Source organism: Dermacentor silvarum, chromosome 10 (assembly GCF_013339745.2).
Source record: "Dermacentor silvarum isolate Dsil-2018 chromosome 10, BIME_Dsil_1.4, whole genome shotgun sequence".
Taxonomy (NCBI): Eukaryota; Metazoa; Arthropoda; class Arachnida; order Ixodida; family Ixodidae; genus Dermacentor; species Dermacentor silvarum.
In genome coordinates, this window is record NC_051163.1 from 95,026,209 (window position 1) to 95,042,566 (window position 16,358).

General features: G+C 44.7%; 3 protein-coding genes across 9 annotated transcripts in view; 2 read left to right on the forward strand and 1 right to left on the reverse strand.

Annotated features, from left to right (window-relative positions):
- Positions 1-16,358, forward strand: part of LOC119466316 (uncharacterized PE-PGRS family protein PE_PGRS20-like) — a 1,297,174-nt gene that overhangs the window by 249,993 nt on the left and 1,030,823 nt on the right. The window lies entirely within an intron of this gene.
- The window catches only part of LOC119466319 (uncharacterized PE-PGRS family protein PE_PGRS20-like), a 1,091,962-nt gene that overhangs the window by 209,739 nt on the left and 865,865 nt on the right, over positions 1-16,358 (reverse strand). The gene's annotated exons all lie outside the window — the stretch shown is intronic.
- LOC119431981 (uncharacterized) lies at positions 2,924-3,325 on the forward strand. The gene has a single exon (XM_037699422.2). It carries the CDS (start codon positions 2,924-2,926, stop codon positions 3,323-3,325), a length of 402 nt encoding a protein of 133 aa, XP_037555350.1.

The following is a 16,358-nucleotide window of genomic DNA, read 5'->3' on the forward strand; positions in this document are numbered from 1 at the left end:
AAATTTGTTCGGACGTGGGAACTAATTAAGTGAAACACTAAAGGATGATGGTAGAAGTCATAGTTGTGAGCAAGACTCCGCAACAATGGCAACGACAAATGAAAAAGAATAACGCTCAAAAATCACTGAAAGCAGTTCGGACGTGGGTAATAGGTGAAATAAACACTAAAGGATGGTGGTAGAAGTAGTAGTCATGACCATGACTCAACAAAAATGACAATGCCTCAGCAAAAAAAGATCAACACTCATAAGCCAATGTAATGGGTTCGGAGGTGGTACTATGGGAAGGAGATTGATGGTCGAAGTCATATTCATGAGCATGAATAAGAATTTCGGCTTACGGGCTCTTAGGCCTAGCCGACAGGACTCCTCAGACATGCTTGTAATGTAGGTCATGAAACAGCTATCAAAGTCTTGGTGCACTCATGGTCGTTTCCTAAACTTGATAGAATCCCCGTACACTAATTCGCATAACATCGATTTCCACAGTGCGTGACAAGTGCCAGCTTTTTCGCTGGGTCATTGTCATTTTATGCGGCTGTTTGATGACCTATATGATATGCATGTCATGAAATTTATGTCATGACCTATCATTTATGTTCGGCATACACTGTTGTCATACTATGCCACTTTTGGTACCTACCAAGTTAACGATACGACCATGAGAGCACCAAGACGTAGGTGACTAGATAGATAGATACATAGATAGATAGATACTGTCAAATACCTGCAAATGTTCGCCAAGAAATGCTTCGAATTTAAAACAAATCTTGGCGATGATTAACCTAGCGGAAATGAATGAGGGTTCCCGTGAAGCAAGTAGAACGTCAAGGTCATCCGACTCACCTTCTCCCAGACCGCGACAAATTTGCCGCAGAAAACTAATGGCACCTTTCGATGAGCAAAGGGATGACCTATATGCGTATTTGCTTCGGTTTGAGAGGACCTCAGTCGGGCAAGGTTGGGAGAAGAGCAAGTAGGCCATCGCCCTGAGCCTGTGTTTAGTAGGGCAGGCTCTGAGTGTGTTTGGCCGGATTCCAGCAGAAGAATCGTTAGACTATGAGAAACTTAAAAAAACTTTATTGCAAAGATCAAGTTTACCACTGAAGGTTTTCGGGAAAGTTCACAGTATGCAAGCGAGAAGATTCTTAAATGGGAAAGCAGTTCGCATGACATCTGACAAACAATTTTGAGAGGTGGATAGAGCTGTCCGAAACGAAAAAAAAGCATATAAAGGAGTTCTAGACAATGTTGTGGGTGAGAAATTCCTGGCCAGATGTAGCAATGGTTTGGCCATATTTCTGAAAGAGAGAAAACTACAGACTGTAGAGGAGATAGCAGAGGAAACAGACCAGTTTGTATAGGCGCAGGTACTAAGAAATTTAGGAAACTGGGTTAGAGATGCTCCCACTTGAGAGGAAGATGAGCTGAGAGAGAAACCCCAAATGGATGGGCGCAGGGGAAAGCACAGATGTTTTCTCCGTAACCATCCCGGTCGTCAGGAAATTCATTGTCGTGCGGCACGTGATGAACAACTTGAACGGAAATATTGTGAAAGGTGTAACAAGAGCGGACACAAAACTGAGGAATGCAAACGCAGATCACGAGAAGTGCCAACGAGTATAGCCCCTAGTGAAACTCGCGAAGCTCGCAGGTCTGAAGAAAAGGAAAGATTAGAGGTCGTAAGTGCAGGCATTATCGAAAGTAAAGAGCGAGATATGCCAGTGGTAGAAGGTAAAGAAGGAAAGAAGGCTACTGTATGAAGAGACACGGGTGCGGACACTGTGCTTGTAAGGAGAAGTTGGTACCTCCAAAGAGCATGACAGGGCAGGTGAAACCAGTTAAGTTCGTGGACAGCTCGGTGAGATACCTCCCGGAGGCTAAGATCTGTATATTCACACCATACTATACAGGAATTGTCACAGCCAGGTGCTTAGAAGAACCGCTGTATGACCTGATCTTAGGAAATACACCAGGACCGAGAGCAGTCGAGGACCCATAGTCGCTCGGTGAACCAATCTTGTCAACCAGATCTAGGAACTGTGACGATAGTAAGAGGGATAAAGAACAAGATGAGAACAGGCATACAGTAGTAAGGAAACTTGATGTATCCGCGGAAGAGCTGGGAAGGCAGCAGAGAGAGAATAGAACATTCAGGTATGTGATGCGGAGGATCGGCGGTAGATCTATTCGAGAAGGAGTCAGAGAAGGTGTGACATACGAGCTGAAAAAGGACCTGGTATATAGAAAATTTCGGAGTGAATGGAAACAACTGATGCAATTGATGCTTCTGATACAACATAGAAGAGTCCTAATCGAGAAGGGTCATGTTAACGGACACAGAAATGGAAGGCAGATAATTGCGGCAATAACCAAAACAATATTTTGGCCGGGAGTACACAGGGAGATACATACCGTATTTAATCGATTGTAATGCGACCGCGATTGTAACGCGAAGGGTGACTTTTCAATGCGTTCATCACGAAAAGAAGAAAACCGCTAAAGTTACGCGAAGGGTGACATTTTGTTGCGTCCAGCAAAAACAAAAAGAAGAAAGCCGCTAAAGTAACGCAAAACCACCGGATGCATGAAAAAGTTGTAGTTTCGCCAGAAAGGCGAAGCAGCAATTACGATAGCAAATTAGCAGAGAGCTATGCGGAGTAAGGATAGTAGTTTTATCGGCTGCGTAAACTTGGACACATTCGCTTACTAACAGAATGAACATGCATGGTGTCAGCGCGCAGAAGCGAACATGAATAGATCACACTCGATAACTGCAGACCACTGTCAGAACGCTGCCTTGAGCAAACGCATTTGGTGTCGCAGCTAAAGGTTTCATCGCCTCCCGGGGCCTCCTGGGCGTCCGGCTTGTCCTGGGCGTCCGGGGGGGTTTCCGGCACCTCCAGCGCCTCCTACGCCTCCGATGCCTCCCTTGCCTCCGGCCCCTCCATCGCCTCCATCACCTCCATCACCTCCGTCGCCTCCTGGCGCTCCGCCGCTTCCTGCACCTCCGGCGGCTCCTGCACCTCCTGTGCCTCCGTTGGCCCCGGAGCCTCCAGCGCCCCCGACGCCTCCTGAGCCCCCGGCACCTCCTGCGCCCCCGCCGAGTCCGGCGCCCCCTGCAGCTCCTGTGCCTCCTGTGCCTCCTATGCTTCCTGGGCCCCCGGCAGCTCCGCTGCCTCCGTGGCCTCCTGCACCTCCTGGGTTTCCTGGGGCTCCTGCGCTTCCGGCGCCTCCTGTCCCTCCTGTCCTTGCTGGGCTTCCTGGACCTTTTGCACGACAGATTTATCGCTTTTGCTCTCTGTCGTGCGTTCACTCCCCGTGAAAGCATGCGTCCCTCCCTTGCACGCTTTCACGGGGAGCGAACGCACGGCAGAGAACCGTGCATTCGCTCGCATTTCGCTCGATTAAAATTGCGTGCATCACTTCACTTTTTAGACAAATCAATTTCGGTATTCGATTGTAACGCGAGGATTAACTTCAGGTAGCAAAAATCTGGAAAAAACCTCGCGTTACAATCGAGTAAAAATGTGGTCGTTTTGTGAGCGAAAGCTTTAAGCGCCATGGAAGAGCCGGTAGTGATTTATTGCTTTTAACAGTGTGTAGTTCTTTTGTGAGCACTCATATAGTGCTCTAGAGGATGAACACCGCCGAATGCGAGCAGTTGAGAGCAGTGTCTTAGCGCCGATGAGCAATAACGAAAGCAACTATTATGGAAGACACTACGAATGGTAATCTTGCAGTGACGAACTGTGTGTGTGTACATGTGTGTGTGTGTGTGTGTGTGTGTGTGTGTGTGTGTGTGTGTGTGTGTGTGTGTGTGGGTGTGTGTGTGTGTGATCTTCTCTAATCATTTGATGTACTTCTCTCATACATGAGTGTACAAAGAAACATACAGGCAGAAACTTGCATACACTTATAAACAAGCCCGCACGCGCATAGAAAAGCAGACGCACCGAGTCACGTACACATATCATGCACATTCACACACCGAAATACTCACAGACACGCAAGCAGGCCTACACGCACGGGCGCGAAAGCCCACGGGGAGAATACTCTGGCGCTATTTTTCGTGGAAATAATTAGCCGCACCTTCCGCGTTGGTCGTGAATACGCACATGTGCTTATTCATTGATACTTGTTGGTTTCGTTGTTTTTTTAGAATTCCCTTTCAGTGCCTGGAACTCGTTGCATGTAGCCAGAGCCGGCAGTAGCAGCACAGTGTTCCGGAAGTAGGCGGTTCACTCTCGCGTATGATGTATTCTACTTGCCTTTGTTTCCCGCCACGGATCAATCTTCTATTAGCGTCTGCATGGAAAGTGTGGACATTCGGACGCAAAAGTTATAGTGAAAGTCCGTGATGAAGCACCAGCGTAGGTGCATTGCCTAATTAACAACGATAAGAGGATGAAATGAAAGTTCGTTTCCTTGTACAAAACAAAAAAAAAGCCCTTTAGCAAGGGATGTTTCCAACATAGTCTGTAATTGTTGCAAGATATATAACACACGCCTTCTTAATCAGGAAAGCTGCGAGGGCGGTATTCCGAAATTGCATTCGGGGATTTGAACGGTATACAATGGTAATATTCATCGATCCCATGCGTGACATACGTTCACTTTTGTTGAATGTGGCAGTGGCCATATTCAATATTTTTACGTGATAGCAAAAAACATGTAATTTAAATTGTGATTAAAACGAAGCTCTTATTTAAAAACCGAAAAAGTTCGCCTAGAATGCTATACTCTGGATGAAAACGATCACAAATGAAACTATAAGTGCCGATCACACCTAGGGTTGCAAACCGGCCCAAATTGATTGGGAAAGTCCCGACAGCTAAGTATATGTTCCGAGTCCCGACTTGACCCCACTGGCATGGCCAAACATCCCAACCTTTTCTTAGTGTTATATATATATATATATATATGTACAAATTCTTGCCCCGACTGCCCACCACCACCTGGCATCTCTGCCAGCGGACATATCGCGTACCTCTTTCTGTCAACCAATAGCCACGCATGGTGAATCATCACCCACTTGCTTCACTCCTGTCGCAAGACCTTTGATTGCTCCTTGGTGCCAAATATCAACCTGACTATACGTGGCATCCAGAAACAAGCAGAGCTATCATCGCCAGCTCTTAAACAGCTCGCCTTACTTCTGCTGAACGAGAAATACCAGGACTCTGCCCATATATACACCGACTGCCGGACAGTTCTACCGCGGAAGTTGTCATACCAACGATGGGCACAACTATTAAATTCAAGACGTCTCACGTCACAGCATCGACTGCAGCAGAGCTCGCAGCACTTTGTACGCACTCCAATTCATTAGTGATCAAGTGGCACACAAATTGATAATGTTCTGCGACTCAAAGGCAGCTCTGTGGTCTCTACTATCACCTTTGTGCCGCTGTCCACACGCTGGTCTTTCAGATTTCTGAGGCAATACACAATCTGACTGAGATAGGGCAAGAATTAACTTTTCAGTGGCTTACAAGTCACTGCGGAATTATCGGCCATGAACGGGACGATCAAGCTGCCCGCACAGCTCATAAAGAAGATCACCAACAGCCCATACCACTTTCTCGGACTGACGCTGCACGGAAGCTCCGCGTGCTTGCTCGCCAACGCACAAGGTCACAATGAAATGAATCGCAATTCAAGCATGCTCGCTTATATTCTCTGTAACCAAACCTAAGCCTTCTAGTACCATCAAGGCTTCGCCGAAGAGACGCCATCCTTTTGCGCCGATTATGGTTGGGCGTTGCGTTTACCAACGCCTATGTGTTCCGCATACGAATGGCCGACAGCGCAGCCTGTGACAACTGCGGCAATGAATAATCGATTGTACATATTTTGTGCGACCGCCCGCCGTACAGCGCGCAGAGACATTCTCTTACCAACGCGTTCAACCAATTCGACGAACGGCCTCTGTCGGAAGAAAAAATTCTCCACCACATACTGCACTTAACGCCACAGAAGAAGGCCGTACAAGCGCTTCTGCGCTTCTTGCGAGCCACCGGCCTATGTGACCGACTGTGATTAGAACGCTATTCCGGTGTGTGTGATTTTTTTTAGTGCGAAGCATTTCTTGGTGAACATTCGCCACTTTGTCAGTATCTACCTTTCTATCTATCTATCTATCTAGCCGCCTACATCTGGGTGCTCACATTGTCGTATCGTTAACTTGATGTTTACCAAAGTTAGCATAGTATGACGAGAGTGTATGACGAATATAAATGATAGGTTATGATATGAATATCACATGTGTGTCATGGTAAGTCAAGAAATAGCTGCCGACGTCTTGGTGCTCTCATGGTCGTTTCTTTAACTTGATGGGTACCAAAATTGGCATAGTATGACAACAGTGTATGAAGAACATAAATGATAGGTCATGATATGAATTTCATAAAATTCGTGTCATTAAGGTCATGAAACCGCCGCCTAAAATGACACTGACTCCGCGAAAAAAATATTAACTCTTAAAAAACACTGAAATGGGTTCGGACGTGGGTACTAAGGGAAGAAAACATTAAAGGATGGTGGTAGAAGTCATAGTCATGACCATGACTCAGCAAAAAATTTGACAGGCGTAGGCGGCTAGATAGATAGATAGATAGATAGATACTGTCAAAGTGGCAATTGTTTGCCAAGAAATGCTTCACAATGAAAAGGAATAACACTGAAAAACCACTGAAATGAGTTCTCACGTACTTAGTAAGTGAAGGAAACACCAAAGTGGGCTGGTAGAAGCCATAGTCATGACCATGGCTCGGAAAAAATTACTAACCTCAGCAAGAAAACATTAACACTAAGAGCACCACTGAAACGTATTCTGACGTGTGTATGAAGTGAAGAAAACACTAAAGAATGATGGTAGAAGTAAAGTCGTGAGCCTGACAAGAACAAAATGAGAATGACTCAGCAAAACAAATTAAAACACAAGAACCACTGAAGTGGGTTCAGAAGTGGGAACTAAGTAAATGAAACACTAAAGGATAATGGTAGAACTCATAGTCGTGAGCATGACTCCGCCAAAATGAAAATGTCAAAGCGCAAAAGTTTAACACACAAAAACCCCTGAAAGGGGTTCGCACGTGGGTATTAAGTGAAGGAAACGCTAAATGATTGTGGTAGAAGTCACAGTCATGGCCATGACTCCACAGGAATGACAATGCCTAAGCGAAAAAACATTAACACTCAAAACCCGATGGAATGGGTTCGGAGGTGGTACTATGTGAAGGAAAAGGCTAAAGCTTGATGGTCGAAGTCATAGTCATGAGCATGACTATGGCTTTCGCCTTGAGGTCTCTTGAGCCTAGCCAAAGGGACTTCTCAGGACTCGTGAAATTAATTTCATGACATGCTCTTAAAGTACATCGTGAAACAGCCGCCTACATCTACGTCTACGCCTAAGTTTTGTTAACTTGGTAGGTACCAAAATTGGCATAGTATGACAGGAGTGTCTGACGAACATAAGTGATAGGTCATGACACAAATGTCATGACATGCGTGTCATATAGGTCATGACAATGACTCCGCGAGAAACATTAACACTCACAAGCCAATGAAATGGGTTCGGACGTGGGTACTGAGCGAAGGAAACACAAGAGGATGCTGGTAGAAGCCATAGTCATGAGCATGACTCAGTGTTAATGACAATGACTCAGCGAAAAAAGATGAACACTCAATAGCCACTGAAATGGCTTCTGACGTGGATACTAAGTGAAGGAAACACTAAAGGGTGTTGGTAGATGTCATAGTCGTCATGACCATGAATGAGCAAAAATGGCAATGACTCAGCGAAAAAACATTAACACTCAAAAACCACTGAAATGGCTTCGGACGTCGGTACTATGAGAAGGAAACAATAACGGACACTGGTAGAAGTAATAGTCATGAGCATGACTCAGCAAAAATGACAATGACTCAGCAAACAAATATTAACACTCAAAACCCATTGAAATGTGTTCTGACGTTGGTCAATAAGTGAAGGAAACATTAAAGGATGATGGTAGAAGTCATAGGCATGACCATGACTCAGCCAAAAAGGAATAACACTCAAAAACCACTGAAATTGGTTCGGACGTGGCTACTGAGGGAAGGAAACACTATGGGATCGTGGTAGAAGTCATAGTCATGAACATGACTCAGAGAAAATGACAATGACTAAGCAAAAAAGAGTAACAATTCAAAACCCCTGGAGAGGGGTCGGACGTGGGCACTAAGTGAAGGAAACACTAAAAGGTGATGGTAGAAGTCATAATCCTGGGTATGAATCAGCAAAAATGGCAATGACTGAGCGAAAAAAGTTTAATACTCAAAAACCACTGAAATGGGTTCTCACGTACATAGTAAGTGAAGGAAACACCAAAGTGGGGTGGTAGAAGCCATAGTCATGACCATGACTCGGAAAAAATGACAAACCTCAGCAAGAAAACATAAACACTAAGAGCACCACTGAAACGAATTCTGACGTGTGTATGAAGTGAAGAAAACACTAAAGAATGATGGTAGAAGTCAAAGTCGTGAGCCTGACAAGAACAAAATGAGAATGACTCAGCAAAACAAATTAAAACACAAGAACCACTGAAGTGGGTTCAGAAGTGGGAACTAAGTATATGAAACACTAAAGCATAATGGTAGAACTCATAGTCGTGAGCATGACTCCGCCAAAATGAAAATGTCAAAGCGCAAAAGTTTAACACACAAAACCCCTGAAAGGGGTTCGCACGTGGGTATTAAGTGAAGGAAACGCTAAAGGATTGTGGTAGAAGTCATAGTCATGGCCATGACTCCACAGGAATAACAATGACTAAGCGAAAAAAGATTAACACTCAAAACCCGATGGAATGGGTTCGGAGGTGGTACTATGTGAAGGAAAAGGCTAAAGATTGATGGTCGAAGTCATAGTCATGAGCATGACTATGGCTTTCGCCTTGAGGTCTCTTGAGCCTAGCCAAAGGAACTCCTCAAGACTCATGAAATGAATTTCATGACATGCTTTTACAGTACATCGTGAAACAGCCGCCTACATCTACGTCTACGCCTACGTTTTGTTAACTTGGTAGGTACCAAAATTGGCATAGTATGACAGGAGTGTCTGACGAACATAAGTGATAGGTCATGACACAAATGTCATGACATGCGTATCATATAGGTCATGACAATGACTCCGCGAAAAATATTAACACTCACAAGCCAATGAAATGGGTTCGGACGTGGGTACTGAGCGAAGGAAACACAAGAGGATGCTGGTAGAAGCCATAGTCATGAGCATGACTCAGTGTTAATCACAATGACTCAGCGAAAAAAGATGAACACTCAATAGCCACTGAAATGGCTTCTGACGTGGATACTAAGTGAAGGAAACACTAAAGGATGTTGGTAGATGTCATAGTCGTCATGACCATGAATGAGCAAAAATGGCAATGACTCAGCGAAAAAACATTAACACTCAAAAACCACTGAAATGGCTTCGGACGTCGGTACTATGAGAAGGAAACAATAACGGACACGGTAGAAATAATAGTCATGAGCATCACTCAGCAAAAATGACAATGACTCAGCAAACAAATATTAACACTCAAAAGCCATTGAAATGTGTTCTGACGTTGGTCAATAAGTGAAGGAAACATTAAAGGATGATGGTAGAAGTCATAGGCATGACCATGACTCAGCCAAAAAGGAATAACACTCAAAAACCACTGAAATTGGTTCGGACGTGGCTACTGAGGGAAGGAAACACTATGGGATCGTGGTAGAAGTTATAGTCATGAACATGACTCAGAGAAAATGACAATGACTAAGCAAAAAAGAGTAACAATTCAAAACCCCTGGAGTGGGGTCGGACGTGGGCACTAAGTGAAGGAAACACTAAAGGGTGATGGTAGAAGTCATAATCCTGGGTATGAATCAGCAAAAATGGCAATGACTGAGCGAAAAAAGTTTAATACTCAAAAACCAATGAAATGGGTTTCCTTCACTAAGTGAAGGAAACACTAAACGATTCTGGTAGAAGTCAAAGTCATGACCATCGCTAAGCAAAAATGAGAATGACTCACCCAAAAAAGATTAATACTCGAATACCAATGGAATGGGTTCGGATGTGGTGCTAAGTGAAGGAAAAGGTTAAAGGTTGATGGTCGAAGTCATACTCATGAGCATGACTAAGCCTTTCGCCTTAAGGTCTCTTAGGTGTACCTAAAGGGACTCCTGAGGACTCATGACATGAATATCATGAGATGCGTGTCATGTAGGTTATGAAAGAGCCGCCTACGTCTTGGTGCTCTCATGGTCGTTTCGTTAACATGGTAGGCTGCCCGCACACTGCTTCGCATAACACCGATTCCCACTGGGCATGGGATCTGCCGGCTTTTTAAATGTGAGAGTGCTGAAGTCTTTTGCTTAAGCTCAAGATCTGAGCGGTCTGAGAACAACTTTGAAAGCACTGAAAGAAATTATTGGAAAGAATGTAACCTTGCCCGAAAACCCATGTTATCAGCACAAAGATGCAATTGGAAGACTAATTCTTGAGCGATTTGTGTTCACACATCCCCGCATCTATCTGTGATGGCTTATTACTCCTTAAAAAGCAGCTGAGTGTTATGCTAGCAAGACTGTAGCAGGTACGAGCGTGCAGTAGGGCAAGCACATTTCAACCAGATACCCTCGCTGAGGCTTTATTGAGTGAAATAATTAGTGCTTACTTATGTAAATAAATTGCGTTTTAGTGTTGAAAACAGTTATCAGTGCATTTTTATTCTTCAGTAGGCACCTGAAGTGCTGGTAGCTTATTCACGCGACGTCTTGTAACTTTGTCCTCGTTTCATAAATATGCAGGTAAAACCACGAGAAGCAAGATTCAAGCTTAAAATTTCATCCAACTGTACAATTCCAGTAATATTCTTGGACGATTACCAGTGAAATCAGTAAATAAAAAGGGAGTAACCTCCCAAACAAATCGTGCCACCTTCAGGTTGCGATATACGCGAAAAGTGTCGGACCTCTTTTGAAACGAGCACTCTATGCAAGCAAACTGTTTACCAGATGGTAAAGCCGAAAATCGGCATTTAAATCGCGTTGGTATCACCATTAGCACGCCCGCCGCCCTGTCTTTCTCCACGATGGTTAATTTGCAGCCGCCACACGACCAGCGCCTAAGTATGGTGGCTAGAAGGGGCAGCGAAGAGGTGCAAAGGATTGCAATGCAACATGGCGGCCGGCTCAGGTGACGCTGCGCGCATTGGGAGCGCGCTTAGCGGAGTGGCTATGATACAGTGGTTAGAATTCTAGCCAGTGTAGCTATGATGCGGCCGTCGGCTGTAATTTCGCGTTTTCTGCGACACACGCAGACGTTGCGTGTTAAAGTTCGCATATAAGGTGCACCTCAGTGATTTTATTTATTTGCCAAGTTATCCGGGCGTGATCTGATGCACTAAATTCAGCGCAGCGATAATCTAGAGCGGCTATTATTTGGCATGTCATTAACCGTTTTCCAAGTCAGCATAAAATATTATTTCATGCTGCGCGTCGTATTCTTTGTATTTTGGTCATACCCGGCGCTTAATTTTTAAAAGCACGCTGCCGTTTCCGCTGAAACTTCTTCCAGTTGAATGCCCGGAACTCGGAAAATTTCCGAAGAGTGGTCTGCATCCATACATTACGAACTGAATCGTGTGCTTCACAAGGGTGCAGCAAGATAACGGTGTGCCTTTATTCTGGCGGTACTGCACGCTACCGCGAAACATAAAAATCCAGCAACCGCTTGTCGCCATTAATAATAATAATAATAATAATAATAATAATAATAATAATAATAATAATAATAATAATAATAATAATAATAATAATAAAAAGTTGGACGCATCCAGCTGGTCTTGCAGAAACATTTTGCCCCCATTTTCATACCTCGGTTCACCACCAGGCAGAAAATCACATTCGCGATGTGGTTAGCCGTTAATTACTCTATAAAATTAGGTTCCAGCGCGGCTTTTTAGTGTCAACGTATGTTTACAGTGCAAGAATAATCACAAAGAACACAGTAGAAAAAAGTGCGTTGTGACTTTATTCGGTGCAAGTCATGCACAGCATGGACCAGAGCGTTTAGTCATCTGTAATTGCATCTGCAACTGCACTTTTTCCAACGTGTAGATTGCACTCGTCTCAACTTACTAGCGCCTTCTCAGCTTAAGGCGCTTCTGTTTTTTCCCTCTGTAGAGCTCTATTTTTTAGAGTGATTTAGTGTAAAAATGCAAGTGTGTCAGCACAAAAAACTGAACTATTTGTGCTGTTAGTTCTTTGCAATGGTTTTGACATACAACTTGATAAAGTTTTGCAGTGTTCAGAAACAACATAAAACCATTTATGCTGAAAGCCTGCACCTTTTCAGTAGAAAAGAAAGTAAACGCTTCCTCTAACATCATTACAAGCACGGCCAAGTTATCCCTAGTGCACAACAAACCTCTAATGTCGAAATGATTAATAAGCTCATTGTGTTCATTGTCCGCTACTTCTTGCATTTTTGTGGCTAGTGTTGATGCACACATGCCACAAAAACTTTTCCTTTTAAACTTTCAAGCTACATAACCAGCTACGTAAAAAGACATATGGCTGCCACTTTTTTCTACTATTTAGCTGAAGGCATGCGTGTTACCATATGCAGCACACTCTCACTTTGGCAGTATCTCACATATTCGGTGGGTTTCATACCTGTTGACGTCAAGACTAAGTAGGCCAGGACAAGCTCGAAACTTCTTTGGCATAATAAGGCAATTTTCAGGTACTAATGACCCTCCAAGCCCAGGGCAATTTCTGATAAAAGTAAATTGTCCAAGTTTTTAGAACCTCGTGCGACCCCAAAATCTGCAAACTGCCCGGCACAGGTTGTCAATGCTCTGCCCCACGCTTCGTCAGCTGGCACAAAAAACAGTGCTGTAGTTGGCATACAAGACATTGTCGGGGATAAGCTAGAGGTCGGAAACATTGATTGGTGCTGCCTCTGCCATTCAATCTGCTTTAAGCAAGGACCACAGCACTGGCAGCAGTACTTTTGCTTACAAACCCACCTCCGCATTTTTTTTGAAGCTTGTTCCTGTTCGTCGAAAAACACAAGAAATTTCTCAAGTTGTGCAGCTTCTTCCGATCAATTTCTGAGTCCACGTTTTGAGTGCCTGGACGTCATTATAGCTATAGGCCGGCTCAGGCGTCTCACAAGATGTTCTGTCGCACAAACTGAATTTGAGCACTTATGTACATCTCCTCTAAACGGAAACATGCCTTTGCGCACTTCTTCCCTGAAAAGTGTGAAGGTGAAATTACTTTCATTTGCTTTCATATACACAGCAACCAAGCGCGTTCACTAAACGCGCGCGCCGAGAGATGGTTGCTAGAAGGGGAGGTGGGAACAACGCAGCCTTCGGTTAGCGCGGCGCGTGATGCAGTGAATCATAATGCCGAGTGGTGGCCACGCGTCGAAGTTTAGGAGTCATGACGTCGACGTCGATGGAGTCATGACGTCAGTGGTTTACAGGGTGGTGATGCAGATTATAAAGGACGGACTGCAGGCATGGGTGGAGGGCGAGGAGGGTGCTAGGGGAACTACAAAATGGGTTCCGGAAACAAAGAAGCTTAGAAGAGAATTTGTTCTCATTGACGCAGTGTATTGAAATAGCAGAAAAGCAACACAGGCCCCCTATATGGCTCGGTATTTCTGGATATCAAGGGAGCCTATGACAGTGTAATCCAAAAGAACTTGCGGGACATACTGGGCACTCTATATGTGGAAGATGGAGTAAGTAATCTTTTAAAAGATATCTATAAAAGTAACAACGTGCTTATAAATGGGGAAAACAAGGTATCTGCGCCTATAGAGATAGAGCAGGGGCTTAGGCAGGGCTGCCCTCTGTCACCTGTGTTGCTCAAGCTGTATTTACAAGGACTAGAGAAAAAATTAGAGAGGAGCGGACTTGGCTTCAACCTATCCTTTTTCAAGCAAGGAGAATTGATTAAAAATTCATTACCAGGACTGATGTACGCGGATGATTGTACTTATGGCTGACAGTAAGGAAGAATTGCAGGTATTAATGAACATTTGTTGTAAAGAGGGAGATAGCTTAGGTTTGAAGTTAGTAAAGAAAAATCGGCAGTCATGATTTTTAATGATAATCAGGGCAGCGAGCATAGGATACAGGAGGTTACGCTGGAGGTAGTGGATAAGTACAAACATCTTGGAGTGTGGATAAACAATGGGGCTGAGTACCTAATGGAACATGAAAAATATGCAACGGCTAAAGGTATCGGGAATGCAGCTGTGATTAAAATAGGGCACTGTGGAATTAAATAGATACGAAGTGGTGAGAGGGATTTGGAAAGGGGTTATGGTCCTTAGTTTTACTTTCGGCAATGCGGTCCTGTGCATGAGATCAGAGGTTCGAGCAAGGCTGGAAGTTAAGCAGCGAGGGGTAGGTAGGCTTGCTTTGGGAGCACACGGAAATACATCAAATCAGGGGTTACAGGGTGACATGGGATGGACGTCATTCGGGGGCAGGGAACCTAGCGGCAAGATAGAATTTGAGGAGCGATTGAGAGAAATGGCAGAAAATCAGTGGGCAAGGAGAGTTTTCAGTAATCTGTACATGGGAAATGTTGACACAAAATGGAGGAAGCTGACCAGAAAATTGCCAATCAAATATTTGGACTGCAGGAGGGGTGCAAACCAGGAAACAGCGGTTAAGAAAAAGGTTAAGGAAACAGGGGTCTATGGAGGACAGGGATGCAGACGAAAGCAGCACTAGGCACATACAGAACTTTCAAGCAAGAAATTGCCAAAAAAATATCTATGATAATTCTAGGGGAAGCTCTTTGTTGTTCGAAGCCAGGACGGGAGTATTGCGGACTAAGATGTACCGAGTCAAGTACCAAGGTATAAACACGTTTTGCGGTGCGTGTGGAGAGGAAGAGGAAACGGCTGAACACCTCGTACTTTTCTGTCAGGGCTTAAGCTACAGTGCAAAACAACGGGGCTGATTTTTTCAAAGCATTGGAGCTAAGGGATAGTGGAGGCAAAATAGACTTTAAGCGGGTAGAAATAACCAAACGGAGGGTATCTGATTGGTGGCTAAATCAAGCCGGGGTGAAATTTCACCAACCACAAAGTACGAAATATGTTAATAGTCATCGCTAGGTGGCGTATTCTACCGCCCAATTTAAAGAGTTCAGCCACATCCATCCATCCGTCCATCCAGATGCCTCCGCTGTAAATTGGCTGCTGCCAGAGCAAGCGAGTGCGCTTGGTTGGCTTGGATCTGTTCGGTTCTTTATGATGCACGCTTGTTTCTGTTCGCATTCACGCTGTGCAGTTGTGCCACCTTGTGGTGACAATATTTTAACACATTTCCAAGCCGTCAGGAGCAATGGCAAGTCGCATGAAACGACAGACGCACTGTTTGGCGCCGAGCTGCACAACAGGCTCTGTTTCTGCTAGAATAGCAGAAAAAAAAGAACATTCCATTTAGCGATGCCTGATGACGATGGTGCACTTAAAGCATGGCAGCGGGACAGAACCAAGGCATTGTTGCTTGCCGTCGCTTGGAGATACTGCGATTATTTTTTGTATTCCGCCTAATTACATAATTAGTCATAATTAATAAATCATCTTCCAAATATTATAATTAAATGAAAACTGTCAATGAGGAAATTGTAGAGCAACATGAAAAACTCCCGGTACAGCTTTCTGTTGCTCAACGCGTGCTGCATAAAAGCGTTTTTCCGAGCGTGAAGGAAGTCCGCGAATGCACGCAAGGTACCTCGAGCGGAAGGTCGCGCGGCAATTTTGAGTGTACTTGCGGGCTTCTTTCACGCTCGGAAAAACGCTTTTATGTAGCACGTGTGAGCAACAGAAAGTTGTATCGGGAATTTTTCATCAGTCGCGCCACTCAATAGTTCTAGTACAATCTAACTCCGCCAGCCTTCGGTGCTCTCACTTCCCCCTTCCAGCCACCATAGCCGAGATATCACGTCAGCACAATTGCACGTGTAGCAGCCGGCGCACAAGGTCAAAGCTCTGATGGCCGCCGCGTTGGAGATTGTTCGCGCTCCGGACGACAATAGCGTCCCTCGTGGCACTGTTAATTTCAACACATTTCGTGCGCTCCTCTACACCTACATTTTGAAAGCCGCCGAAACGTAAAAAAAAATTACGCAGTGAGGTTGCGCCAGCTAGAGAGGAGCGGCTTTTCCTCGCTGGCAAACGCTGCGCCGAAGCAGACCTACATATGTAGCTGTCTGCGAAAAAAAGGCGTCGTTGCTTCGCGCTGTGAGATGGGTCTCGGAGGCTCGCTAAAAATACGCAGCCGAAA